Below are 27,889 nucleotides of genomic sequence, written 5' to 3'. Positions count from 1 at the left end.
CTCAGACCAATGTGAATACTAGCTTACTAGAGTTGTGACTAAGATACAGTTTAAAATTTGAAAAATGGTGGATAAACTTTGTAATGGTGACACTATTTGTGATTTAACACAAACATATCTTTGGCATTTCTGTTCTGCAATTTCTTGCTATCTACCAGCCACTGATGTATTGGTCAGGCTGTCGTTGGTATATTCCTTGTCCCCAGAGAATGAATCCTGATATTTTGATGATCCTCTAACCTTTTCTGACCTTTCCACCAGAGCCACCATCAGGTAGAAATTTCTCCTTGTACACAAGAAATATCGCAATCTAACAGACAGATTTACATGAAATTTATGGAGCACTTTCATGCTCCCCAGAGGATGAATCCTTTACATTTTGGCTGCTTCATGATCATTCCTCTAATGCACTAATGGTAGATTCATCTAATGGTAGATGTAGCTTTAGACTCTGAAACTTTAAGTTGCAGTACACAATATCCGACTGTACATTTCTAAAAATATTTCCTTGAACTTAAACATCAAATTAAGTCTCACTGACAGTAGAATGCAGTAAGACAAGACACCTGAGAAGCTACAATTATCATACAGACAGTGCTGTGATGTTGAATCTAGTAGGAAATCTATGTAATTCTTTGACAGGGGACCTGTGGTGCTTTCTCATCCCTAAATTGCCTGAAATCATTTTCCCAGTTCAGACAAAAAATGGACAACCTTTGAGAGTCTGAAATTATTAATACAGCACAGTTATTGACCTCTGTCAGCTGGGCATATGCTTCAGTTATTTATAATACCTCAAATTAAAGTCTTCTTGTTGAAATCATATTCACTGCAGCTAATATTTTTGTTTTAGGAGATTAGGCATTCATCATTTCACATCTCAAACAACACTGAAATAAACAGACAATCGCTTCAGTGCCAGAAGGGATTTCAATGTTTTCTGTTTTTTTTTTAAATCACACCCAACAACTGTTTGGATTTTAAGTTCAAGTGACCATCTGAAGCCAGGAGAGAAGCACACACACACACACAGGTAGTGGAAGAAGTCCTTTAATGGTGAGGAAACAGGCAGAACTGGAAGAAGGAGATAAGACACTCCTAGCTGGTGTCCTAAACGAAAAATGAACTGAAAGAAAATGGGTGGAGGACCGATGGAGAGAGAGGAAGAGAGGGGGTGGTGATGGCAGGGGAAGAGGGTGAGTGATTTATCAGCCATGCAGAATAGTAGTACAGCTCATCTTGTTATCCTCTTGTTTGGGCGGCACTATTACTTTTCAAGATAACAGGCGGGTCACTCCAGATTGTGGCTCTGAGTTAAGTTAAGCAAACTATGCTTATTTGTGTTTGGGGGATATGTGCCTGTGGTCAGTAGTGTTCGAGCAGTTGTAGTGTCCTGTGTTGAGTTCTTTCATATAATAACAGGATGACGTGGAAATCTGGATTGCTGAGTATGTGAACCTCCAACAGGCAACACAGTCCTTTGCCTTTACACAAAGCATTTCTGTATTTGTATTTGAAGATATAGTCCTGTTAACACTTTTTAAACCCTACTTCCATTAAATACCATATTTCCATATTCACAGGCTGTAACACTTCATTTCCTCTGAAGTTTTTTTTTTCTTTACTGAGGCCTGCGGTATTTTCAGCTGCACCAGTCTGCCAGCATTTAAGTGGCGCAACTCCAGCAGTTTCTTATATACAGCACTGGATGGCAGCCATTCGCACGGACCTGCTGCCTCCTTCTCACATGGTATACGCTACCCAGTAGATCACATTCACCACAGCGAAAGTGAAAGGGAACACAGCTCTGGCGTAGATGTCAATGGTGTCAGCATCGATTGGCTTGCAGACACACTTGGAACAGCACTTCTTCTCCTCCTCGCTCTCATCCGCCTGCCTGGACCTTCTCCTCCTCGACTCAGTGTCCTCAGAGCCGCCCTCTCCGGGGATTTCGCTGCTAGAGCGCTGGACTCGGCCATGGCGGTTGGAAATCATCACTCCCTGGTTCATTCCGGTGACCGACAGAGAAAACAGAACCATAGCCTGTTTGCCGTTCTTCACAATGGACTGTAGGGAGACAGAGAGAGAGGCATGAAAGCACTTTCCAAGTCTTTACCTGAGGGAGTGCAAAAGACAAAAAGAAAACTTTGTACTTTACCATAAAAGCATTTGGTACTTTTTATTTGTGCTTTTTTATCTCAACACTTGGTGTTGTTAACTTTCTTCATTTTTGCAGTAAAAACACAAAGTCCTGGGCACTTAATAATGACAGATTACAGGCCAGAACTGCAAAGAGCCACACAAAACACAGCAGATTATGATCTCCAACATTATTATAGGAGGTATTATAGGAGTATTAAGGGAAGACTATGGTTTATTATATCTTGGGTTATATTTTTGTACCTGTGGTCATTGGATCAGTTTTAATAACATTGTCCTCACAAAGTAATTGCTGAGATTTCGGACTGTGGTGATGTTGCAATGTTGTTAAAGTCATTGTAGTTTTATACACATCAACAATGCACGTTGTGTCTCAGTTTTACTCACTCATTGATTAACTGCTTATACATCTTTGTATAATTTCTCTTTTGTTGTCAGTATAACCAGTTCTTGGTAAATATTTCTTTATTCATAAGAAAGTTTACTTTACAAAAATACAATCATGACAACATTTCTTATTGTGAAGGTATAACTCAGTAAGATTTACATCAACAGCAAAGAAAAGATAATATGACAAGATCCCTATTACTCCCTGTAGGGAAATCGTCTCTCTTCCCATTATGCTCTACAGAGATTCATTGTCTTGCTGAAGGTCAGTGGGATGGAGGCTTGTCAACTCAGGGGTTTGAAGCGCAGCCCAGGTCTCAGTATAAAAGGCATGCTCATTATAACAACACCCCCCTTGAGCTCCATATTGTTATCTGCTGATGGGAATACATGATGGGAATGATTTCCTCACCTCAGAGCTGAGCTTGCTGGCCTTCACCTTGGCCTTCTCTTTGAGTCGGTAGTCAGCGTTGTAATGAGCAAAGGCGTACTCAATGAGTGCCGCGAACACAAACACATAACAGATCCAAAAGTAGACGTCTAACGCCTTGATTGCTGACGCTCGTGGCAGGGAGGAGCGGGCACTCACCATCAGCGTGGTCATGGTGAGAACAGTTGTGATACCTGTAAAAGGAAACAGGCACAAAGTACAGATAGTGGTTCTGTGGGGGTTTAGTGATGCTATCAGAATTTTATTTTTTTGTTTATCCAATCTTTGGTTTGTGAGGGTATACCTCAGTAAAATGAATGAATGACATTCCCATCAGCTTAGCTGATGCCTCAGCTGTACCTTGTGTTTAGTGCTAATTAACAGTTGTTAGCATGCTAACATCCTAAACTAAGGTGGTGAACATGGTAAACATTATACCTGCTAAATGTCAGCATGTTAGCATTGTCATTGTGAGCATGTTAGCATGCTAGTACTAGCTCAAAGTACAACTTCACAAAGAACAGCTAGCTTGTCTAAAGACTCTGAGTCTTCTTAATAAACAACACAGGCTGTGAACTGATAGTCAATATGTTGTGTTGAGTCAAACTTAAGTAACCCAGCATTAATTCAGCATTTACCTGGCATTTTCTGCAATTTTTATCTTGACAGGACGAACTGATCATAATGATCGTAATCATCATCACTGCCTTCACAGGTTAAGAATAAACTAAATTATATTCACAATACTGGAAGAGGGCAGTACTTGCTTGCTAATGTTTTTTTGCTGCTAGCTGCCTTGTTGATGTCAATTTGTCTGACCAACACCCCACTCCAGAGCAATAAATCTTAACAACAGCTGACCAGATTTAAACTCCAAATTCCACATCTACACATGTGTATTTATATACATATCAACATCTAATGGCATCTAGGCCTAATTGCCATTAAATTTACTGAACATATTGTGCATCTGAGTGTGAAGAGTATGAACTCTTTCCATTTTGGACTATAGCACCACCCTCAGGTCAAAATGTCAATGTTGTACACAAGATCTCTCATCATCTGACTGCCTGATTGTCATGTGTTACATGGTTTTACTCTACTACAGATGATCAAACACCAATTTTGTTCCCCTTTTTAAATGTGCAGAAAGTTGAAACAGGCCTCATCAAATTAATACCAACCTAAGGATACACGAGCAGGGACCGCAGATTGGCTGATCCAAAAGGACACCCAGGACATGGCGACCAGTAATATGGAAGGCATGTATGACTGGATGATGTAGACACCTCGGTTACGTCTCAGCTGGAAGCGAAGGCTGAGTCTAGGAAATCTTCCCGCTGGGAAACAAATAACAGACAGTGTTTAATTGCTTTCTTGAAGAAGATAATTATCCATTATGAAAATATCTTGTGAATTAAAATCCAATTGTTCTTCAAAAACGCTGACGTTGGGGAATGTCTGTCTGCTTGCTTGTGCCCTGAAAGCTTTAAGATGTAGGACATAAAGTAGTGTTGCAGACTGCATCTTTCTGGCAGCAACTCCTATCATCTCCTAAACCTCCTGCCTGGCTCAGCAGCAAGCCAGACTTCATCCATTCCTTCTATGCATAGAATATAATCACAGAAGTGACGGGAGTTAAAATATATATATATCTTGCTTCAAAAAGAATCATGACTTTTTCAACACTAGAGGCAAGTCATGTCCAAAAACTCAAAATAGTACATAATGCATAACACTCCAGAAACATACAAGGGGATTTCAAACTGACTGTGCGGGCGCCAACCTTGACAAGTGAAACAAAAAGAGAAAAACAAGATAGATGCTCACCAGATTTGAAATTCATCATTTCGGTGACAAACCGATAGTCTGTGATGGTGAACTGGGAGAGTTCCAGTTTGTCTAGTCCGTGGATGTGTCTCTGACTCTCCGACCAGTGATACACAATATCCTCTGAGGAGTAACCATCTATAAAAATAAATTTAAAAACAAATGCAGGCAGACAACCAGACATTTTAACAGTCAACTCAAGTCAGTGAACCTACAAAGATGCAGTCATAGCTCATAGTATTCTTATCTTAGCACTGAGGAATGAAAGAGGCATGTAACACTGTCACCTTTTCTAGATGTCACTGCACTTTGGAAAAACTCATTTTAGCAGTAAATCTGGTCAACAAATTTCTTTGAGGATGTGTTTAGGAAGAAAAACTGAACATTAAAGATGGATCAAAACTCACAGCTTTCCAGGTCCAGCATACACTCCTGTTCATCCATGGGATACTTGGTCAGGTCCATGTCACATGCCACAGTCGAAGTGATTCTGGGAGCACAACAGCCCAGTAAATCAAAACTTGATATATACCAATATAGTTGTTTCTTAACCTTTACTTATATATGGAAACTCAACTGACCAACATGTTTTTAAAAACCATATTTGCAGTGAAACCACAATCCTGTATTATTTGCTGAGAGCTGTCTTATCTGTGATGAAAAAGAGCTTTGTAGTTTATTGGAGTAGCAGGTGAAAGATGAAAACTTTGATCTGCATGAAATGATTTTTTGGCAACTTGGGGGAAATGGAAATAAGCTGTAAACCCAATACTGACATACTATTTCCATATAAAGTTAAATGTCTAAACTTTTAGCAAACTCTTACTTATCTATACATCCAGCAGACACAGAGTAACATTAGCATTAGTCTAGCTGACGAATGTAAGTCCAATATTCACTCTCTATCAACTCCTGAAAAACATTTTTTGACTCTTTCTTCCTGCTGCATCTAAAAACAATGCTAATAAAAGCAGTAGGCCTAAACCTGAACCTAAACAGTTAAGTTGGGGGCCATAAAACCAAAACAGTGAAAACATTACTGTTTTTAGTGTCCTTTAACGAACACCATTTCCCATAAGCCCCAGACTATCACAAGTAAACATCACAGCTAGACAGACAAACGGTCCAGATAAGTCATTGGGCTGCAGGACAGAGAGGACTGAACGGTGTAGATGTTTTAAACAGCAGAGATTACAGCTAAAAACCAAGTTATGATCACATAACTTAACCAAACCTTAACCATGACCTTAATCTTTTTTGTCTTACTTTGTCATTTAGGCTAAAAAACATTTTTATCATAGCAGCAGTTGGAATGTAGTTGAACCTGTGTTGTTTTTCTTTAAAATTTAATGGATTCTGCTGAACTACAAACAACAATGCCTAATTTAGCTCTTTTGATGATTCACTTCAGATAACTGATCCTGATCCACTTTAACTTTACCTTCACCTTCACCTCTCAATAGTTCCCAACCTCACTATCTCTCTTGATCAGCCATGTACAAGCACATCAGAGATATTTTTTAAGTTTCAGAAGTTACCATTTAGAGAAAACTGTTTGCTCTCAGATCGTGGTATGGATCATGAGGGATTTTCATGTGCAAAGACAGCAAGTAAGAGACGTCTGTGCCCTCAAATGTCTAAATGTTTCTGAAGTGCACGAGCACATAGAAAAATCATAGTTTTGAAACTACCAACAACTTTCTCACAGAGGAAAGAGTTCAATATCACAGCACCCAGATATATTGTAGAAGTAAAGAATCTCACTGGTTACTGTTTGATTACACTGTCTAAGAGAGGACAATGATATGTTTGCTCATACCTGCTGCTGTATAGAATGACTCCGTTGGGCTGCAGGCGGATCAGCTTGTTCTCCACGGTGACATCGTGGAACCAAGCAGATTTGGCATTAACGATGAAGGTGTCGGGCAGCCACAGCTTGTCCACAAAGCGACTGTCCAATCCCAGAGTCTTGTTGGTGTGATTGTAGGAAAGGCGGTCATCGTGCCAGCTCTGCCGCAGAAACACGGTCATGGTGTATTCCTGACAGAAGCAACACACACACACACACACACACACACACACACACACACACACACACACACACACACACAGAATCATAGAGGCTGAGTCATGGACATGGGCAAACAGACTTTATTTAAAGAAAATGAAGAACAGTCACAGAGAGTATCAAAAAAAAAGGGAGGAGATTTTTTTTTTTCTAAACCCCACTATGTATCAAGAATAATTGGTAACCCTTCCTTTTACAGTCCCCTAATTACTAAGCATTTACCCAGTAAATATATGGTAAATTATAGTATATTATTGGGTAAATACCACTACTAAATAAGTAGGTAAATACAGAGAAACTACAGCTGAAATACTAAGAAAAACTTCCACTATTACCCATCAACTCAAATAAGTACTGCAGACCTGCCAACCTGTACACATTTTGCATAGCAGGTATGCATTTTGACATTAAAGTACACTGGTATAATTTGTCACTCTAAACTACGCAAAACGCTGATGACGTCTGTGAGTTCAGTTGTGCACGTGCAGTACTCAAGTCAAACAGCGAGAGGCAGCAGTGTCCAGCCTGCTGCAAAGCAAAAGAAGAACAGCTAGGTTGCATTCATTCCCCCCACCGTCACCCAAATATCAAGTGGGGATGAATCATGATTGACAAATGCTTAATGTCATTTCAGGAGACTGCAATTTGACAGCAACACAACATGGATTTTTTCCCTCTCATTCCCCCTCCTCACTCCGGCTGGCTGGTTCCTCAAGGGAGGACGCTTCGTTTAACTCCTTTGCAAAGGTAAACAGACTGGGGTGAATGTGTAAAGTTAAAATTGTGAATTGAGTAAACTTAAGTTAATGCAGACTTCCCGACCTTGGGTTGGCAAGTCTGCACCGCGACCACGGAGTGGCCCAGGCTTTAACAAGGAGTGCAGACAGACCCCTGCAGAAGCTGGCTTATGCTTAGGGAAAGTCAGCGGCACCAAAATGACTGTCAGCAGCCCCCCGCCCCCCAGATATGCTGATGGAGTTCACCACCACCGCGCACCACTGTTTAAGTTCATTGTGTGTGTGTGCAAATGTTGAAAATGTTTTAAGAAAAACAAATTACATTTTTCAAAGGGTACAATCCTCCACCTCTCCGGTCTTCTGTGATGCTAGGATGATAGCGGCTCAAGCTGCTTCATCCAGCTGGTCACAGAGGCTGCGTAATGCAGAAACTTGCTCAGCTGGCGACCCTGCCTCTCTTCCCTCTGTCAGAGAAGCAGACAGAGGGCGGCCTTATTCAGCTGCAGGCTGCGCTATCCAACAAAAAGGCCAGCACTGAGCACATCTATGAGCGCTATGTTAGGCGCGATGTGGTGACAAAGATACACATCCTAAACACTAAAAAGCAGATCTGCGTCTCACTGGACAGATTTGGGTACCTAATCCGGTTAGGTATCAACTGGAAGAAGAGCGCCTCCCAGCCGCGCCAGCAGGTGGAGTATCTGGGAGTCATGCTCGCCTTGGTCAAGCTGCAAGCTGTTCTGTCAGAACCCAGATGGACAACACTGCAGCAGGCAGTCCTCAGACTGTGGCAGGGAGTGGCAGTGACAGATTTGAGTGTCATGCAGGCATTGGGGCTCATGGCAGCAGGCCATCCAGTCGTTCCACTGGGGCTCCTGCACATGCGCTGCCTGCAACGGTGGTTTGCCAGTCTGCTCTTGGATCCTAAGAGGCACAAGCACCATTTGGTAAACCTGTTGGTGTGAGCCTTAGAACACCTCCTGTCTCTATGAGCCCTCCACATTCCGGGTCCAGAAAACAGGGGCGCCGACCTCGTGTCAAGAGGCAGCCAAGTGGGTGCTGCACCCCAAGGTGGTGCAGTGGATTTGGAACCAGTTCAGGAGAGTGGAAGTGGACTTTTTTGCCAGTCGAAACAACACCCACTGCCAGCTCTGGTTCTCCATGGCCAAGAAGGCTGCTTTACTCCTTTCCCCCTCTTTGTCTCATCCCCTCGCTGCTGGAGAGAGTGAGACAAGAGAGACTGTTGGTCATCCTGATAGTTCCGGCCTGCTGCTTGGTGCTGTGGTCAGAGGCAGCCAAGCCCTGGTCCATTCCCCAAGTGTGGGGGGCTCTGTCCCAGGAGGCAGGCTCGATAGGTGCGCTGTCTATGTTGGGCCAACCCCTCCAGGCTTGGCTCCTTAGAGGGACAGGCTGATGTGGGCTGGACTGTCTGCACAGGTCGTGCAGACCATCCAAGCAGCAAGAGCAGGATCCGCCATTGCTTGCTACAAAGCAAAGCGGTTGGAATTCCAACACTGGTGTGAGGAGAGGAGGCTGGACCCCCTGACATGCCACTGTTAGGGTGTATGCAGCAACTGTTTCCTCCTATTATGAGGGTTTTGGTGACAGACCTGTCTTTGCCCACCCCCTCGTAAAGTGTTTCTTACAGGGGGATAGGAGACAACGCCCGGTTATGAGTGTCTCTGCCCCCCAGCGGTAACTGCCATTGGTGCTTAAGGCCTGAGTGAGTGATCCCTATGAGCCTCTGGAGCGCTCCTCTCTAAAGACGTTGTCATTCAAGACAGCTTTGCTGCTGGCGCTGACCTCAGCTAAGAAAGTGAGTGAATTGTGCACCCTGTCGGTTCACCCCAGCTGTTTGCTGGTTTGTGGTGACCACAGCAATGCTACTCTCAGACCGAAGCCCTCCTTTGTTCCTAAGAACATAAGTAGTTAATTTAGGTTGAGAACTATTCAGCTAGAGGTGTTTTGTTTTCCACTCCATGGGGGTGCCAAGAAGGCAAACCTGCACCTCTTGTGCCCAGTACGGGCATTGGCATGTTATGTTGAACGCACAGCCCCCTTTCGGCGTGCTGAACAGCTGTTTGTGTGCTATGGAGAGGGAGTGGCTGGTAAAGCCCTATCCAAGAAGCGCGAAGCTTGTTGGCCTTGTGAGTGTATCTCCCAAGCTTACAGGCAGGCGGGTAAAGATCCCCCGACTTTGGTCTGAGCACATTCCACACATGATGTAGCAGTGTCTATGGCCTTATTCAGTGGGGTGAGTCGAGGACATGATGGGCTCCTTTTTCAAACTCCGTGCTCACAGGTGTGACTCAGGACTTGTGAAAAGGGTAGTGTGTGTGTTTCAGGTGTCCCACAGCTGTCACACACACTACAGCTGTGGGACATCTGTCTGTATTGTACTGTGTGAGACACATGGAATCGATAGGTGCGTCCTGATTGGCCGGCTACGTACATGCGAATTTCAGTGGGCAATTTCTGATAATTGATACTGTCTGAAATAATCCTAAAGCCATTCTCGTTCATAGTATTTGGCATCCATATGGAGACATATTTCATAACTGTAAAGCAGTAACACTGATTCTGGTATCATTTCTACTGTACATTTGTATCCCAACTTATTAGTCACCAATTTGTGACAAATAAACTTTACTGAAATGGTTGTTTTTAGATGGATTTTCACATTTAAAGAAAGGAAAAGTTTTTTTAACTTAATGTGAATCATCCCGCCAGATTTGGTTTTAACATTCAAAATCCATGAAAATATCAAATTATCTAACAACTCAGCCAATGCGTCACACATGTTCACACTGAGTACTTTCAAACCCTCAAGTGGGATAAATCAGGATTATGCAAATAGCAAATCTTTGATCTTTGCTGCAACAGTGAAGTTAGGGGATGATACAGAAGCTCACTGTAGAAGGAAGAAAAAGGACTGTATACTTTACCATGTTGGCTTCAGAGATGTGGTCAATGCTGGCAACTTCAATAGCCATGGCCACATTCACTGGTGGACCTGCAGGGGGAGAAGTGAGAAAAGAAAGCAAACCTGCCCACTACTCGATACAAACACCCCCTCCACACACACACACACATAAACATCTTCTCTGATCACTCTGAATCCATCAGTCCCTCCCCTCACTCCATCAACCATCTGTTTCCCTCCCACCCACCATCCTCCCACGACTCAAACACTCCTACAGTGCATAGAGATTAAGCATTATCCAGTTTAACCATGCTAAGTGGCACATCACACTGTGGGCATTCATAAACAGCACTGGGCTTTCATGGACTCGCACAGAGAGAGCTTCTGCCAATATTCACATACACACACACACACACACACACATACACATACACGGTAGCGTTCTCACTCAACAGTTTGCCATATGATTAGCATGGAGTGTGTCTGTGTGATCAGATGCTAGAGGGCAGGAACTACAGGGGAGCTCACTGATGCAGAACAGAAAGGCTATTTATACTGAACATTAAGGAATCACATATTACCATTCCCCCACCATTCAACACCTTCCCATAATCATTTATGGCAAATCATATACAATTGGCCATACACTGGATGTATACTGTGATGTGATTTACTTTGGCATGTTTACGGCACACCAAGGTCAGCAGAGGAGAGTAAGAGGCTCTTCACCTGATGCAATAGCAGACATGTTTTACATTCTCCAGTGGAGCTGCACCAATTAATGATGTACTTATAATACATACATTATTTATGAATGTATATTCACTAGTTATAAAAATGGAAATTTTTACATTGGCCAGTCTTACAATATCCATACTGTAATGGTTATGTTAATGTATGACATTAATTTTGTATCATAAACCTTCAAACAAATAATATAAATATTACACAAATACAGTGAGATTCACAAATATGTTATGTGCCCTATGAATGCAATAATGTTACATTTGCAAATTACATTCACAAATATGTTTCACACTCTATAAATAATGCTAGAACTTGGTGGCCAAGAGAGCTAAAATGTGGTAAAGATGTTTTCTTCATTTGCTTTTGTTTTGTCTATTTGAATGTGAACATGATCTTAGTTGTTTGTTTGGAAGGGATGAACTTGGAGGAGAGGCAGTTTTAAATATTTTGCTTTTGTGCTATGAAGGTTGAACACACTAATTGTAAGTTGCTTTGGACAAAAGCATCTGCAAAATGAATGTAATGTAATTTTTTTATTTTTTCAAAATTCTATGGGATTCACAAATACCTTTTGTATTGTACAAGCAATTCAGTTTTCAATTTTGAAATTGCAAAAATCAAATTGTGTCCATTTATGGATTTTGGAGATGTTTCCCACAGCAAGATTAGTAGATTAGTAGAACACAGATCCACAGTTTGTATTTTCCAAATCAAAATAACTGGCTACCAACTACATTTTTTGCATATTATCAATGACGCTGAGATAATATGTTGACATTATTTGTGAATGTTATTTCATTTTCAGACAAACTGAGTCTGTTGAGTCCTTAAAACTCATCTTTTTGCCTTAACGTACAATTATTGCCTTTAATTGAGTACTTCATGACCTTGTACTGCATGGCGGGTCAGTTTCTGTCTCAGTGAATTTACTATGCACCGTCCTGCCGATGAGATTATTGATTATTGCATGTGTTCTGATAAACATTGCGTCTCTCTAACCTTGTGTTTGTTTGTTCCACAAGCACATGAGCATCCGAGCTGTGTGCCCCTCTCTCTTCTCTCCCTCTCTCTCCCTATTTTCTCCTCCTGTCCTCTCTTGTCTCTCAGGCACCTCTTGCTGGACCAGCACCCATCCTGGAACCGCTCTGCCTCCCTGGCTATCGGTGCCATTTCCTGAGGTTTTGGATCTGGTTTCCCATCCTGCATGACTTCAGTCTCACCTCATGTCTCTCTCTGTGAATGATGTCTTTATCCTTCTCTCTCTCCTGTGTGAACAATGTCTTTTCCTGTCTTTTCACCCGTGTATGTGAATGGTGTGATGTGAGTCTCCCCTGTGTGCATGTGTACAGTAGTCTGTCATCCCGCCAGGTCTCCATGGTGATGGAGGTTGTGTGACTCTGGTCCTGTTCTGTTCTGGTGGCACCTGGAAGCTGCTTCACATTCTTCATATATATTATAAATCTGTATAATTTTGCTATCCTGTTCCATGCTGTATTTCAGTAATTTCTCTTTCTTGTTCTATTCTTTATACACATCTATTGCATGTCTGTCCATCCTGGGATCCCTCCTCTGCTGCTCTTGGTTTCTTGTTGTTTTGCTGTATAGACCATAAAGTCCCCTGAGCCAAATTTGTGATATTAGGCTATACAAATAAAATTGACTTCACTTATGGGATGTGAGTTGAATGAGGGGAATTACCCCAAATAACAGACATGATTCCCCAGTGGTCATAACAGCCCTTCATTTTAGCTTTTCTTTTTCAGCACATTAAAATATTACATCAATAGGAAATGCTGTGACCACATGATGCAGCGTTATGATGGTCTGTGTGGGTGTGTAATGCATAGGACAGGTTTGTAGTGACAGCGGCGTTCTTGCTCCACATTTTCACCTTTGCTCAGCTGAGTTAAGCTGTGAGATTGAGAAATCTATCGCTGTGGTCATTGGATGTTTCACATCTTGCAGCCATTCTTAGCAAGGTCTCAAGAGCGATGCTCGTTGTTTGCACCACCCATCTCCCTCTTGTCCTTGAAGAGCATCGTCCTTAATAATCCCTTCAGCAAAGCTTTTCTTGACTGTAGTGGGTTTTTTGTGTCCTTAACAAACCATTCACCTTACTGAAGAGTCAAAGCAGGTATTTACGTAAGGTAAATACATCTTTGTCCTAATGGAATTGGAAAATGAAATGTAAATAGCCATGTTGCTGTAATACGGGTTGGGTTATGCTAAGGATGGCTGTAAATGTGAGGGGGTGAAATGCAACCCAATTCCACAAGCAGTAGATCTCATACTCACCTCCTATCCCAGGGCGAAAATTTCTGGCATAGCCTTTCATTAAATCATCCAGATTAGGTAACCAGGATATTTCAATGTCTGTACCTACATAGTCCCCAATGTCACTCAGCATGGCCCTAAAGGAGACAAATAGCAAACAGCCTTCAGCGGTCGTCCAGCCACAGCAAGTGTCCAGAGAAAAACCTGCAAGAGCCTCAAATACAGTCAGGAACATTCACAGATAAACAAAAACCTATAAATGTCAGTTAACATTAGATAATGTTAAATGATATACAGAGTTACTCATGATCATGCATGACCTCATCTTCAGGTTCTAAACATTTTGTGAATAAATATTCAAGTTGTCATTTAAAGCTGCATCATTGATTTTTCTCTTCCTTTTTTGTTCACTTGGGGGCAGCAGAACCAGCTGTAAACACAACATATTATCACATTTTAAAGTTGTAATTTATTAGCAAACAGTTGCCTATGGACATCACCAACACATCCTCATAAAAAACAACAGTATAGGTCTAAAATTCAGGTTGGCAAAAATGACCTCTATTTATATTTACACCATCTAGTGGCTGTAGTAATGCGCTCCAGCTTTCCAAAACTGTTACAAATCACTGTTAAAAAATAATAATGTTTTATGGTGTGACAACACTGTGGTTAAGGTCTGGTTAGGTTTAGGGAAAGATAATGGTTTGGGTTAAAATTATCACTTGAAACGTTACGCAACCTTCATCATCATGGCAACAGTAAACACCATGACATTACAGTTTTAAAAAAATGTATCGACTCGTGGTTAGAAACATGATGCTCGCAGTCGGAAGTGGTTAGCAAACACTGACCTCCTGCCGCAGAGTCCACTATCTATCCAGTCTGCTGCTAACAAAGTAAAATCTCCTTATCAAGGCATCTTATATTGATGTCATCTGAACTGCATCATGTTCCTGGGTCATAATTACTACAGCCGCTTGATGGTGTAAACGTAACTATAGATCATTTTTTTCTGGCATTGATTTTAGACTTATACTGTTGTTTGTCTTGTGAGGACGGGCTCTAAATTACACATCACATTACACATTGTGATTTAATACATTGTTGATATAGAAATGTTGATTAGCATTAAATTTCAGTATAAGATATATACATATATTATACGTATAATTTTTATTCTGTTTTCAAGAATATGGAGGTGTCTCCAACTCAATTAAAAGGGAATAACAATACTTCTACAATATTACAAATATATGTAATTTGTTTTTTGTAGATTTCTTTTTCTTTCTAGATGTCCTCAACAAATGTGATTTTTGCAAAGTTAAAGTGGACACAAGAAACATTTACTGTATGCATGCAATATCACAATATTATTCTGGAAGAAAACTGAATATAGCACTGGAAGCCAAGAGCGTCATTTTATACCATGGAAGAAAGAACAAGAAAATACAAGTTATTGTCAATTTACTAATTTGATTTGGTGGATTTTATACCCATAAGTACAAGTTTGAAATTGTATTGCATATAAATTATATTTGAAATGATTATTTATTGAATTTGAAAATTCCATTGAGTCTGTCAAATTTACAGTATCAGTAATAAGAAATAATGTGTACATACTGTGCTGCTTCAAAGTATGTGAACCTCTTGAGCATCTTCGAGTTTTCTGTTGTTTCACCATTATTTCTTTATTTAATCAACCTTTATTTTTTTTTAGGTGTATGTTTATCAATTCCATATACTTTTTGGGGAAACCAATTGTTTTGTCAAAAGACTGAATTAAAAATATTTTTTGTAGTAAAGTTAGTGAACACTGAGCTGCATTGCTTAAAACGAGCAGGTAAATACAATCAGGTAGACAAAACTGGTGGCTAAATTAACCAATGAAATGGACCAATGAAATGAGAGATCTTTAGGGAAGAAATTGGGCAACACTGGTTTGAAACAGAGATCAAACCAGGTCAGTTTAGTCTTACCAAAGTGAATCCATACAGGTCAATCATGCCGAGAGGAAAAGAAATCTCAGAGGACGTCAGAAAGAGGGTAGTGATAGAACATTGGTCTGGGGAAAGTAATAATAATTTCATCTCAAAAAGATTTGAGCTCCATCGGTCCGCCATGAGGCAGATCATCTACAAATGGAGAGCACTGAAAATGAACTTTGCCAGAGAGCACCTGGAGAAACCTGAAGCCATTGGAAGTCCATTCTGCGGACAGATGAGTCCAAAATTGAACTGTTTGCTCACATACCACCAAAAGAACCGTCTCCCAGCAGTGAAGCATGGTGGTGAGAACGTTAAGATCTGGGCCTGCTTTTCATCCTCAGGACCTGGAAAACTCCACATAGTCCAGAGAATCATGAATTCTGAGGAATATTGTAAAATCATACCTAACATAACCTCAAGCTGTCAGTTGTGAAGTTAAAGCTTGGTCGAAAATAGATCATGCAACATGATAATGATACGAAGCATTCAAGCAAAACAACCAAGGAACGGCTGAGGAAGAAGAAGATTCATGTTCTAGATTGGCCCAGTAAAAGTCCGCACCTGAATCCTATTAAAATGCTGTGGCAGGACCTGAAGCAGGCAGTTCATGCCAGACGCCCATCCAACCTCACTCGAGTGGCTGCATTCTGCAAGCAGGAGTGAGCAAAAATCCCCCAAAGCAGATGTGAGAGACTGATTACCTGCTACAGGAACTGCTTGGTTGAGGTTATTGCTGCAAAACAAGGTGTAATACCCTGTTAACTGAAGGGGTTCACATAGTTTTTTACCCATGAAATCCAAGTTTTTGTTAATTCAACCACTTTCATTAAATAAACGATCGTAATGTATAATTTTCTTTTGTTTGAGTCCATTAATGGATGTCAGTATTATGAATTGGGGCATAGATTAACATTTAATAAGGTTATTTACATATTTTTTACAAAAATATTGACTATCTCTAGGGTTCACAAACTTTTGAGCAGTAGGCTACTGTATAATTTAAAATGTTCATGAAATATTTAAAGACATTTTAAAGATTTATTTGTACCCTCTTCTTTCATTGGTACCTTATTTATTTAATAACTAATACTAAGTACTGTATTTAAATACATAAATATAAGCATGTGCAGACATAAGAAATCTGACTTCTAGTTGGGGATTGCATGCATGAGAAGTGTAAGATACTCAATTTTTATACAAAATCCAAGTCATCGTTTGCAACATTCAAAAATCACTATTTATATCAGCATTAAAAAAACAGATTTGTTAAACCACCTAGCATATTTTTCCTCAGTCATGTTTCCACAGCATGTGTTTGTCAACGAGAAGGCTGACAGCAGATCCAAATCTAGCCACACCGCTCCGATCGCCAGGTCATTGAATACCGACATTTTGTCACGCCGCTCGGTTGATCGAACAGTATAGTTTCAGATTTCATCACACAGATCAGAGTGCCCATCATGCTGTCCCTCAGTCCACGAGCCTCCACACCTTTTTTTTTTTTAGTGAAAATAAGTTCCTGTTAAACTACAAATCCCCATTTAATAAGAGGTTTAATAAGAACAACTTTGCACCTTTTTACATTGCTGTCTCCACTTTGTGAGAGTGACACCTTAATTCAAACAATCCTTTTTTCTGTTCTTCTCCGGAGGGGAATAACTATGAAATCAAAACTATTCTTTGGTATAAAGGGACTCCCCTGAGGCCCCTGGAACCATCAGAGACCACTGCAGGGTCCGGACCTCACACTGTCAGCCACTGCCTCAGTGCAGGATTTAATAAGAGCAGCACAGCTCAGATACCACCAGATGGCAGCTTTGTATTCTAAAACAGAGAGCCAGTAAACAGTCATAATATCTAATGCAGATATACAGTGCAGTCTGGATCAGTGTGTGTTTGAGGTTGATGTCAAGTCTGTTACACTCTGTCAGGAGAGGAATATTTCTAATAATATGTTCAATACAGGGAGCTTTATCCGAAGATAATCTCAGATACACACTGTGATATGGAATCAAATTCTAGAGGCAATGCTATCACGCGGTGTCGGAAGAGCTGACTGGCATACTATGAATAAATTGAATAAAATTAAAGGTTTCACTGACATTCAAAGTCACACAGGCTGGTGGTGGCAGTGACACGGAAATGGCCCACATGAGAGTTTGATAGAAGTCGTTATTATTGACCAACAATGAAAAGCTATTCAGTGACCTTTGAAATAAGGCTGACATTTGAAGAAAGTCAACTTCCTAGAGAGCAAAGCATTACACGTGGAAAACTGTCTTCCGCAACAAAACAATGTGCAGCAAATAAATATCTGTGATCGTTGCTCGTCTGTACAAATAGCAACAAAATAATGTATTTCTGCCATGTCATTAACATTTCCTCAGCGAATCCATTTTGTAGTGGCAGATGTATTTTTAGTCTGGCAATCACTGTCATGTCTGAAATAAATGGGAGCACTGAGTGAATTAATTAATCACTATGTGACTCCTGGATTTCTTCACTAATTGGCAGTTTCTAAATCTGGAAATAAAGAGCTTTTCCTTCAAGAAATCCGTTAACACGCCAAGGTCAAACAGGGCTCCTCGCACGGAGGGACAGGACAGAGAAATCTGTGAAGAACCAATTCCTCCATACTTTTCATTTTACTGTAATTTCTAATGTTATATGTTATATGTATGTATGTATATGTATTATATTATATTATATGTTATATTAATGTTAAGTCTAATGTTATAGAAGACTCCTGTTTCATGTGTCTATGGTGATTGGATTAAAGGGTTTATAGTGACTTTATAGTATTTTCATGCTTAGTGTTCTAATCCTTTACCTTTAAAAGGACTATATTCTGTGCAGTTTTCCATAAATCAATGCCAAGATCATAAATGTAATTCCAGTGTGAGCTGTTTCTAAATTTGCAGAGAAGGTACAGATTATAGTAACGTAACTTGTATCTCCTTAATGTCACGTTGTTTGTGGTAGCATCAAATTTTTTTCCTCTGTCTTGCAGATGAACTTTGACTTTCTATAGAGGTTTCTGTTTATCTGTTGGTGGCTACTGCTGCTCATGCACAGCTTTTCTTCAATTTATTCTGAACACATCAGAAATTTATCACTTTTAATCCGACGGACCAAGCAGACGCTAAGAATGTCAAAGCTTTTATCGACCGAATAAATCTTGCATCCTTGATTTTTATCAATAATTGATACCAACTGGCAAAATGGACATTTATTTAAAATGTCACAGATTTCTGCTTTAATTAAACGCTGCTCTCTAAAGAGCAGTTCAGCTTCGCAGAGGATGATTTTCTCTGCCGTTGTGAGTTGATGTTGCTTGAGAGAAATGTGAATGTTTATTTCTTAATTTCCTGACCTGAATTAGCATTTTTATGACCACAGAAATCCCTGCAAAAAAAAGCAGCTCACACGCAGCTCTCAGAGGAAAAGGAAATATTACTGTACGCTGTTAAAAGACATGTACAGGGTTGAAACATTTGATTGCTCTCTGGGGAGAATCGCTAAACATTTGCACCCCTCAATTTTCTCACTCCTCCATCCATGACAAACAGTTCAGAGTGTTTATTTCCAGCCGCTCCTCTTCCTTCTATATTTCACTTTCATAAAACGTCTTTCCCGAGGCCTGGATCTGCATCCGTCTGTTTATGAGCTAACATTTAAACAGATGGGGAGAAGAGACGGAGGAGAGGAAAGACAAAGAGCGACAGCCCCTCTCAAATTTATGGAGTCTTTTTGTGAACGTAATGTGCGGCACGCATTAACAAGCCTAATTAGTTTTATAGGGTGACACTGCTAGTTACCTGAACATGAATAGAGCGCCGGTCCCCCGATCCTCAATCTGTGACTCACTATTTAATTTGTTTTATTGCCATCGATGTGGGTTGAGCAGCATTGCAAAAACATAAAAATACAATTGGATACATCATAATAAAACATAAATAAGGAGTACATATTAATGAAAAGCTACTCTTGTATGACTGTGTGTGTCTGTGTGTGTGTGAGTGTGTGTGTGCCGTTTTATAGTGATAATGAATAATAGGTTACTCTTCATTCAGCAAACAGATCTTTTCATTGACTACATTAGTATTTTAATGTTTGACACATAAGACACTTAAATATGGAGTCCCAGAAGCAACATATTTCATTATCCTTGTCTTATGTTTTAAAGGTTTAAATGATTAGCTAATCATTTAAAGAATAAAGACAAGAATACTACACGTCTTTCTTTTTTGTATCCAGCGTCTTGATATGAATGAGAATGAACTGAAAATAGATTTTAAATTTACTCTCATATTTATCTTCTACTAGCTTTTGATTTCTTGGTCTTAGCACACATTTAGTCATTTATCTTTCCCATCTTACCCACAACCTTCACATTTTCATTAAAGCAACAAGTAAAATGGGAAAACTTGTCAGAAACATAGAAGATACTGAAGGGGGAAATGAGAAATGGATAAATGATCAGTGTGCTATATGGTCAAAGGAATAGGAGGAAAAATGTCAAAATGTGTATTTGTGGCTGCTGGGACTCCTGAATTCTCTCTATTAAAGGCTGTTTAAATAAGATAATATATAAAGATAAAAATATCTAGGTAAACTAACATAACACCAGTTGAACAAGGATAAGCTGTCAGATCTGATTAAATCTACGTTAAGTTATCCCAACAATGCTGTCCCCTAGAAATTACATTTATATACAACTACTTTGAGTTGTAAAGCATGTTTTTAATTGTAAAATAAAAAACTGCTGTACTGATTATGTTCACTGGTTGAGAAAAAAAAAATCCAGTCCAGGAAGAGCTACTTCTGGCACCACATAGAAGTCATAGGGAGGTGATTGTGGTGGATGGTGGGCGTTCGAAGGTTAAAGGTTAAAGGTACCCTGTGGAGTATTATTGTAAACAAAATAAGTTATGTTTGCATTGACTGTTCAACACCAAAACGCATTGTGTGCATGCCTCAAGGCCTGACTAGATAATAAATAATAGATAACTGATAGTTAGATAATTCCTTGTAAAACTTTTACTTCATAAAAAATTGCAAACTCAATTTTTAGAAGAATTTAAAACATACAAATAGTTTACATCTATGTTTGCTTACTAGCTGTCTTCTTCACGTATTGCTACATTATCTTATTGCACATCAGCTGAATAGCGTGAAACCATCAACAGAACTGTGTATCGCATCACCCACATGAGATACTAACAAAATATTTTTTTTTAAAAACATTGCTCCATTGCGCTAATAGTGGCTAAAAACTTCACAGGGTACCTTTAAGGTTTGGGGAAAAAATTGTGGTTTTAGTTGAATACTTAATAAGTCACACACCATCTTTCTAGGCAGTGTTCACTTTTTTAATATTTAATCAACACAGCAATGTTTTTCTAACATTTACCAACCTTCAAGTTGCCCAAATGTAAATACATGTATAATGACTTAGTTGATACGAGTAAATACCACAATTTTATGACTTTTCAGATACAATATGTACATTAATCCATATGTTGATATTAAGCACTACATTTCTCTGAAAACATATTGGATGCTGCAAATTATTAGTATATGAACAGAATTTCTAGGAGACAAGATAGTAGGAAGACGGGACATGCAGGAGTCCTCTGGAGGGTGTTTCAATGGTTCCTGAGGAGGAACTAGTAGGGCGCCATCCCACCCGACTCTTTAACTTCACTGTCAATTCATTCACAGAACTACAGCTCAATTTTTCATGTTTTACTTACATGATAGTGTTTGTGTGTGTAGACATGATACAGTCACTCAGGGGCCCAAATTATAACACTTTTTATAACATTTACAGTTGTATATTAATGGTATGTATATACTTATTTTTATCTTTATGATCTACCAGTATTCAATATCGAAACAAATTTCCGTGAAAATCTGTAACCAAATAGAAATGTATTATGCAGCAAATGTGTGCTGTCTGAGACAAACTTGAACAAACTGAGATACATTTTAGCAAAGTTTCCTGCAATGCAGAATATGCAGCCTTCCCCTCAGAGATGTTGAACAGGTTAGAGCCAATAAGTCCCAAATCCAAAACTCACTCCACTCTACTTTTTTTCAAATCAAACCAAATACATGAACTATTCCATTTTTCCAAACGTTACTCAGCCCTCTATCCTCAGCCAAATTAATATGCTGATTGTCTGAAACTATTAAATCCCCATTTTCTCAAAACTGGTCATTATGGACAGAGTGAGACTTTATAGTAAACACCCTCTTAAAGATACTCAGAACATCTCTCATCCAAATTGCTGCATTCTGCGGATTCTGGTTTAGTTTAAATGATGTTATAACACAATGGATCAAATCCACTCTGGAATTTGTGCAACTTACATGTTTTCTTGAGGCATAAGGCTTTTCTGGTTTTACAAAACCTGGGACCCTGTTCTTTCCTTCCTAGAAGATTATTTGATTCAGACTCTAAAAGGAGGATTTTCTCTGTTGACTTGTTTATTGTTCAATGATTTTTAAAAAGAAATACTCCTCCTCACTTTGAAAGCTAGCATAATGATAATGTTATTTGTTGTAACAGCGCATTATTTTACTCCTGTATTTTATCCCGTACAGGACAGAGCTGCTTGTCACGAAGCTTTACAAGCAGGTTTCTCCTTATCGGAGTGGAACATGCTGCAGGACTCATGTTCAGGTCAGTGAATATCCTCCATTATTTAAAACAGCCTGAAGAAACAGAGCTTCTCCGAATTTGAATAAAGAGACATTTGTCCTTGAACAGCTTTCATCACTGGACCTACTGTATGAGCGTCATGTTGCCACACGCCACACTGCAGAACCAGCTACAGTGGTTTCAAGATTTCAGTTGACGAATGTAAACTCCCAAAAGTTGCTAAATCCCCAACCTCAAAAAAGGCCCAATCTACAGTTTATGTGACATAAAAACTCAGTCATGAAATTAGTTTCAGAACATTCAAAGCATTTTATAATGCCAGTTTTGTCAGAATGGCATATGTATACTGTGCAAGGTCATGTAAAGAGGAATTTTATCTATATTTTCTATCATTTATATGTTTGTCAAAACCTACTTCCTGTACAAATCAAATATATCTACCAGTACCAGTCAAAAGTTTGGACAAAACTTTCCCATTCACTTGAATGAGTTTGACTGGTACTGTATGTACAGTATTAGTCATCATATTTAAATGTTTGTGGGCTCATTTAACAGAAAAGATTCAACTGACTGGAATATACTCCCTCCTCTTTTTGCTGTTTACACACGCTGCATCACCTTAAATTCAATACACAGTCAGAGGCTTTTAGTGGAGGCACTGACGTGTACTTGCACCACCTCAGCATGCAGCCAGAGCAGGAGTCATGCTTTAGAGCCAGTTCACGCAGCCAGGGGAACATGATCAAATCACTGTGTTATTGGGGAATGTACTCTATGGACAGTAGGAGGGATTTATCTGCTGACTCAGCCTCTTACTGAGATTAGTCAGGAGGACGGTGTCACCTGAGTGTACAGTAGGTTTAGGGACAAGTGTGACAGAGCAGAAAGATCATGAAATGTTGGGATTAAATGGTGCTGCAGTACAGTTCCACATCTTGCTAAACTATAAGCTGTCCACCTTCAGACATCATTCACATGTCCACATATAAACAAAATGCCTACAGAGCTTCTTGTTGAGCCTCGGCGTCTATTTTTCCTCTTTATCAGTCTTTCTTCTCTGAAGCTTCTTTGTCCATATTGTAAGATAAATTAGCATCTACAATTGGACTGGACAGTAAAATATGATAAAATTGTTAGCATTCAAAAACTCCCATGCAGGGCATGATTAACCTGCCAGGGGGCCACACGGCAAAACTGAGCTGTGTGTCCCAACCTTCCCTCCATTCCTCCAATGTTCTGTGCATTATCTATGTATCTTGTTTCCTATCCTCAGCAGACTACAATAGATTTATATTTTGTATTGTATTTTATTATAGTTTACAAAGAGCCCCAGTAACTAACCAGTACTCCTGCTGTCATAATTTGTTAAAATGCAAATTTACTTGGAAATATGCACCATAATCTACCTCTGCATATTCACAAGCAAATTTACAATCAGTGAAATGACCATAAACTTCCGTAATTGCCACATTGTGAACCTGGAGCCCTTCAGGCCCCTGAGGAGCCCCATAGATTTACGTCCTAAGGGTCTGGGACATCAGGGCAGTTGCTGTGTTAGTAATCCATTTTTGCTCCCATGAGTAAGCATTATGGGAGCTGTTGTTGTATAATGTTAAAATGCTCAATTTATTGTGTTATTTAGTATTTCGGTGCCATTATTTTACAAATTGAATCTTATTTGAGTTGTTTGTCCCTAATTCATGCTGTTAGTTTAGTTTAGTGATATTTAATCCAGATTTCTTTAGTCTCACGCTTCGCTTTAGAAATGCTACACGTTCTACTTGTCTGACTTTTAAAATAATACTAGATCCCTATGATCATGACCTGTAATATCAACCACCAAACTGACCCGTGATACTGCGTAAGGGCTCAAATCCTGTCTGTCTCCATCATCAATCAAACTGTGTCCACATCATGGTGAGGCGCTGTCTAACATGGTAACATAACTATGTTTTTAAAAGTCTCACTATGTTCAGCTTTCTCTGGTTGCACCTGCATATCGTGGGAGTTTATGTTGATAGGAGTTTTTATTTAAACCTGTGTACTTGTTCTCACCTTTGTCAACCAGACAGCAGCCTCACTGATGACTGATCTACTGCAATAAGAACTGAATAAACTGTAAATATATTGTCAACATGTTCATGCAGCGGCTCTACAATAAAATCTTACCACTGGCAAACCAGTGGAAGACTTCTATTTTTATGCAGCTGCAGAAAGTGTTTATGTTGTCAACAAGACTACCATCGAACTGTTAACTCATTCGGTGACGGCTGAGCTACATATAAATTTGGTTATCGGTTAATGTTGCAGGCAGTGAATCAATAAATGTCGCAAGAAAAAAAAACCCTGTAAAGTAAGATGTAGCCACAAGTGACCTGGTTAGACAAAAAAGTGCAGATGGCAGCTCCAAGAACATGATCTACAGATGCCCAGCCTGATGTATACCACCAATAAACCTTTCCACAGCAGACATTTTGACATGTCATAGCACCAAAGACACAGGTGTAATTAATAACATTAACGACTGCACCTAAATGGAACAGAGACATCGTTAATGTCATTAGTTACACTTGTGTCTGTCTGCTGTGTAAAAGGTCTACAGACATTAACGGATGCGGTTGGTGTTATTCTGTATTTTTCTTCTTGTAAACAAATCCCATGAAAAGACCAACGCTGCGTCTGAAATCATTCCCAATGCGTTCATCTCACTCTCAATACTTTCCAACACTCCCTACTACATCCTGCTGAAGACGAAAATCTATAAAAACAGGTCACAAATATATAGTTTCATTTTTCAAAATAAGGCTAAGACACTCCCTACAAGAGCTAGGCACTGTGGTGTTTTGCAAATGTTACTCTATAGTGTGTTGGTTAGGGACTATTTTCACTTGTGGATGAATAGACATTTGTTGCTCTAGTGAGTATTATCGCATCAGGACGATGTATGTGGGAATAGTTTTTGGACAAGAATGGAGGTCTATGGCACAGAAGAATAAGCACAAATAAACAATGTTTGATAGATCAATTCATTGTTGGTTTTGGGATTTTAAAAGAAATACATAAGAAAAATACAAGATAGCCTTATTCTTTAATGTCTACTGTATATTTTCATCATGGCCAAATTGACCAGAAACTGTCCTCTTTGCTGTTGATTAAGCTCTTTATTGTGTAAATGTTCTGACTACTGTTAAAACAACCAATGAGATTCTTTGCTTTCACTTGTAACCAAAACTAATCACATCCGTGTTTAATTTGTTGGTATGTCCTTACATTCTTAACAAAAGCTAAACTGTCCTCTACTACAGTATTTGTTGCGGCTATAATAAGAGCACCGACACCATCTATTACATGCATGTTTTATTTGGTGAAGTGAAGGGTAAGTGACACTTCAACTGGAAAGAAAAGCTGTGAAATTCACATAACGCCAAAGGTGGCGAGGCATGACAACTTTAGTGAAATGGATAAACGAGGAGCTAAAAAGAGAACCAGAGTAATTCTCCTCTGGTGGAGGGGGGGGCGGGGCGGGGGTGGAGGTGGCGGGGTGTAAAGGAAGCAGTTTGCAACTTTCAACCACCAAAGGCAGAACAGCGATGTGTGTGTGTCTGTGCGTGCATGATTGTGTGCGCATGTGTGTGTTTGTGTGCGAGAGAGGGAGAGAGAGATGACACATAATGAGGTGCAAGAAAAAGCCTACACTCTGCATTGTACTGACAACAAAATAATAATAACAGCAGTGACTAGAGGCAGGAAAATCCAATTACAATAGCTATTACTCCCTCTACTGGTGAACAGCCAAGAGGGACAATAGAAGTGATTTGCCCAAATTCAACCCAAAGCTTAAGTAGCTTCACCCATTGCCCTTTTCAGTGGAGGCACTTGCCAGCATATAGGCTTTGGGAAACTGGGACTCAGTAGTAGATGCTGGTTATCCTAACAATTGGATGCTTGTTAAAGCTTATGGACAAGACCATTTGGCCATTTCTACTGCACACATGGATGTAGGCCTCTATAGAAAACAAAACATACTTAACATATAAAGTTTAAAGCGCTAAAATTCAACATCTGGTTTAGATGATCCTGGTTTACCCGGCTGACAAAAGCATACTGTTGGTATTCAGGAAATCTGGGTAAGAAGGTCATTTAAGATCCAGCCGAAATCAGCATATTTATGATGATATACATTTTCTTCAAACTCTCCTCTCCTCATTAGCTGCTCTGTGTAAATGTATTGGTCTTGTAAATGCATGGGCTGAGAGGCCTGTTCTTATACCATCTGACCCCTTATTGAACAGGCCTGGAGGTAAGTGACATTATCTGCCACACAAAGACTCCCCGACTCACCTCACCTGGCATTCATCTCCATAAAAAAAAAAACCTCCTCCTATGCATATGCATTATGCAAATAGTGTCATCAGGTCCATGTGCCCGGAGGTAAAGCAGAGGAGAAAGCAGACATCTGAAGTATTTTTATGTAAGCATATAGACTGTAAAGAAACGTAAATTCAATTTACTCACCCCCAGGCGTACAGTAGGCCTACAGTACATTAATATGTATAAGGTACAGTCGTGGGAGGCGATTCAAAGCAAGGAGAGACTCACGTTTTAGTCGGAAAAAGGTTGCCTGTCACTGTCTATTTTTCTAAAGTAATTGATTTTGGTGATATTGGTTGTTGACTGCTTCATGATTTACCTTCCATAAAGAGGTTGCAGATATAATGCTGTGCTCTTAATGTAATCTTGATTTCCGGTGTTTGCCTTTTCTGATCACTGACTTTGAGTTTCTGGCTTATCCAACTTTTTATACATCTATTGGTATTTTGAGCGCTCTGCACTAAGGAGCGACACGATTATTAAAACACCTGCAAGAAGTAAAATCAAGGCTGATCTCACCTGGTGAAAATATCCCCTCCGACAAAGAGCAGAGCAAAACTCGACAGCAGGAAAGTTGGGATCTCCATTCCACCCGTTTTATGGTCAAATATTTTTCTGAAGAAAAGTTTCCTGGAGTGTAAATCGACGACAAAGCCACAGAGTTTTATTTTAGTGCGCTCTCCTCGTGATCCGGCGCTGCGGTGAAGAAAGTAAAGTGTGGTGCTGATGTTGCTGAAGATGCTGAAGATGATGGTGAAGATGACCCCATGATCGGCTCCCCAATTCCTTAGCGTCCAAGAGCGCACAAGAGGTGAGAGCGCACCGAGGAAAAAGGAAAACTCCCGGTCCGAAAGCAACAACGAGTCGATCCACCGCCGCCGCTGCCGCCACCGCCGCCGCCTGTCCTCCAGCAACAGAGCAGAGAGAGAGGGATGAAGAGAGAGAGAAGAGAGAGAGAGAGAGAGAGAGAGAGAGAGAGAGAGAGAGAGAGAGAGAGAGAGAGAGAGAGAGAGAGAGAGTCACTAATCTGTCGATCCCTCCGGTTGCTTGGTCTCTCCTCTCAGATTCAATCTGGCCACGGAAGGCATGTCACGAACATAGTACTTCAACATATTATGTAATGTTTGACACATTTGAATCATTTCCATTAGATAATTAGTGTCTCAAATAAAGTTGTATTTGACCCTAGTGGGAAAAGGAGGGGCCCATGCAGTGGAGGCCCATGCAGTGGGTACAGAGGAGGTCTTTGAGTTGGTCTGCAGGGGGGGTTTCCCCATTTAAAAAAAGAGCACTGTAGCAGGTAGTTC

At 40.0% G+C, this 27,889-nt stretch overlaps 1 protein-coding gene across 3 annotated transcripts; it reads right to left on the bottom strand.

The window, feature by feature from the left end:
* Window positions 1-950: 950 nt before the first annotated feature.
* On the bottom strand, window positions 951-27,501 carry gabrd (gamma-aminobutyric acid type A receptor subunit delta). Of its 3 annotated transcripts, XM_042408960.1 has the most exons (9): window positions 27,102-27,501; window positions 13,578-13,693; window positions 10,558-10,625; window positions 6,627-6,847; window positions 5,215-5,297; window positions 4,808-4,945; window positions 4,162-4,317; window positions 2,960-3,171; window positions 951-2,067 (listed from the first exon to the last, which is right to left on the bottom strand). In XM_042408960.1, exons 1-9 carry the CDS (start codon window positions 27,167-27,169, stop codon window positions 1,744-1,746), a joined length of 1,386 nt encoding a protein of 461 aa, XP_042264894.1. In that variant the 5' UTR covers window positions 27,170-27,501; the 3' UTR covers window positions 951-1,743. The 3 variants fall into 3 exon arrangements, with proteins under 3 accessions (XP_042264894.1, XP_042264893.1, XP_042264895.1); XM_042408959.1 differs by lacking the exon at window positions 27,102-27,501 and having other exon boundaries at window positions 953-2,067; window positions 13,578-13,988; XM_042408961.1 differs by lacking the exons at window positions 13,578-13,693; window positions 27,102-27,501 and adding an exon at window positions 12,282-12,360 and having other exon boundaries at window positions 957-2,067.
* Between the last annotated feature and the right edge of the window lie 388 nt (window positions 27,502-27,889).

Source organism: Thunnus maccoyii, chromosome 4, assembly GCF_910596095.1.
Source record: "Thunnus maccoyii chromosome 4, fThuMac1.1, whole genome shotgun sequence".
In the NCBI taxonomy this organism is placed as follows: Eukaryota; Metazoa; Chordata; class Actinopteri; order Scombriformes; family Scombridae; genus Thunnus; species Thunnus maccoyii.
Note: the sequence above shows the minus strand (reverse complement) of the source record. Positions and strands in the feature narration are given on the sequence as shown.

Excerpts from the sequence above, each read along its gene's own strand:
- gabrd (XM_042408959.1), bottom strand. The coding sequence starts at position 13,791 with ATGTTCCTGACTGTATTTGAGGCTCTTGCAGGTTTTTCTCTGGACACT. Across the intron at positions 6,848-10,557 it reads ACATCTCTGAAGCCAACATG|GAATACACCATGACCGTGTT; the intron begins GTAAAGTATACA and ends TGCTTCTGTCAG. Across the intron at positions 4,946-5,214 it reads TATGCTGGACCTGGAAAGCT|ATGGTTACTCCTCAGAGGAT; the intron begins GTGAGTTTTGAT and ends TTATTTTTATAG.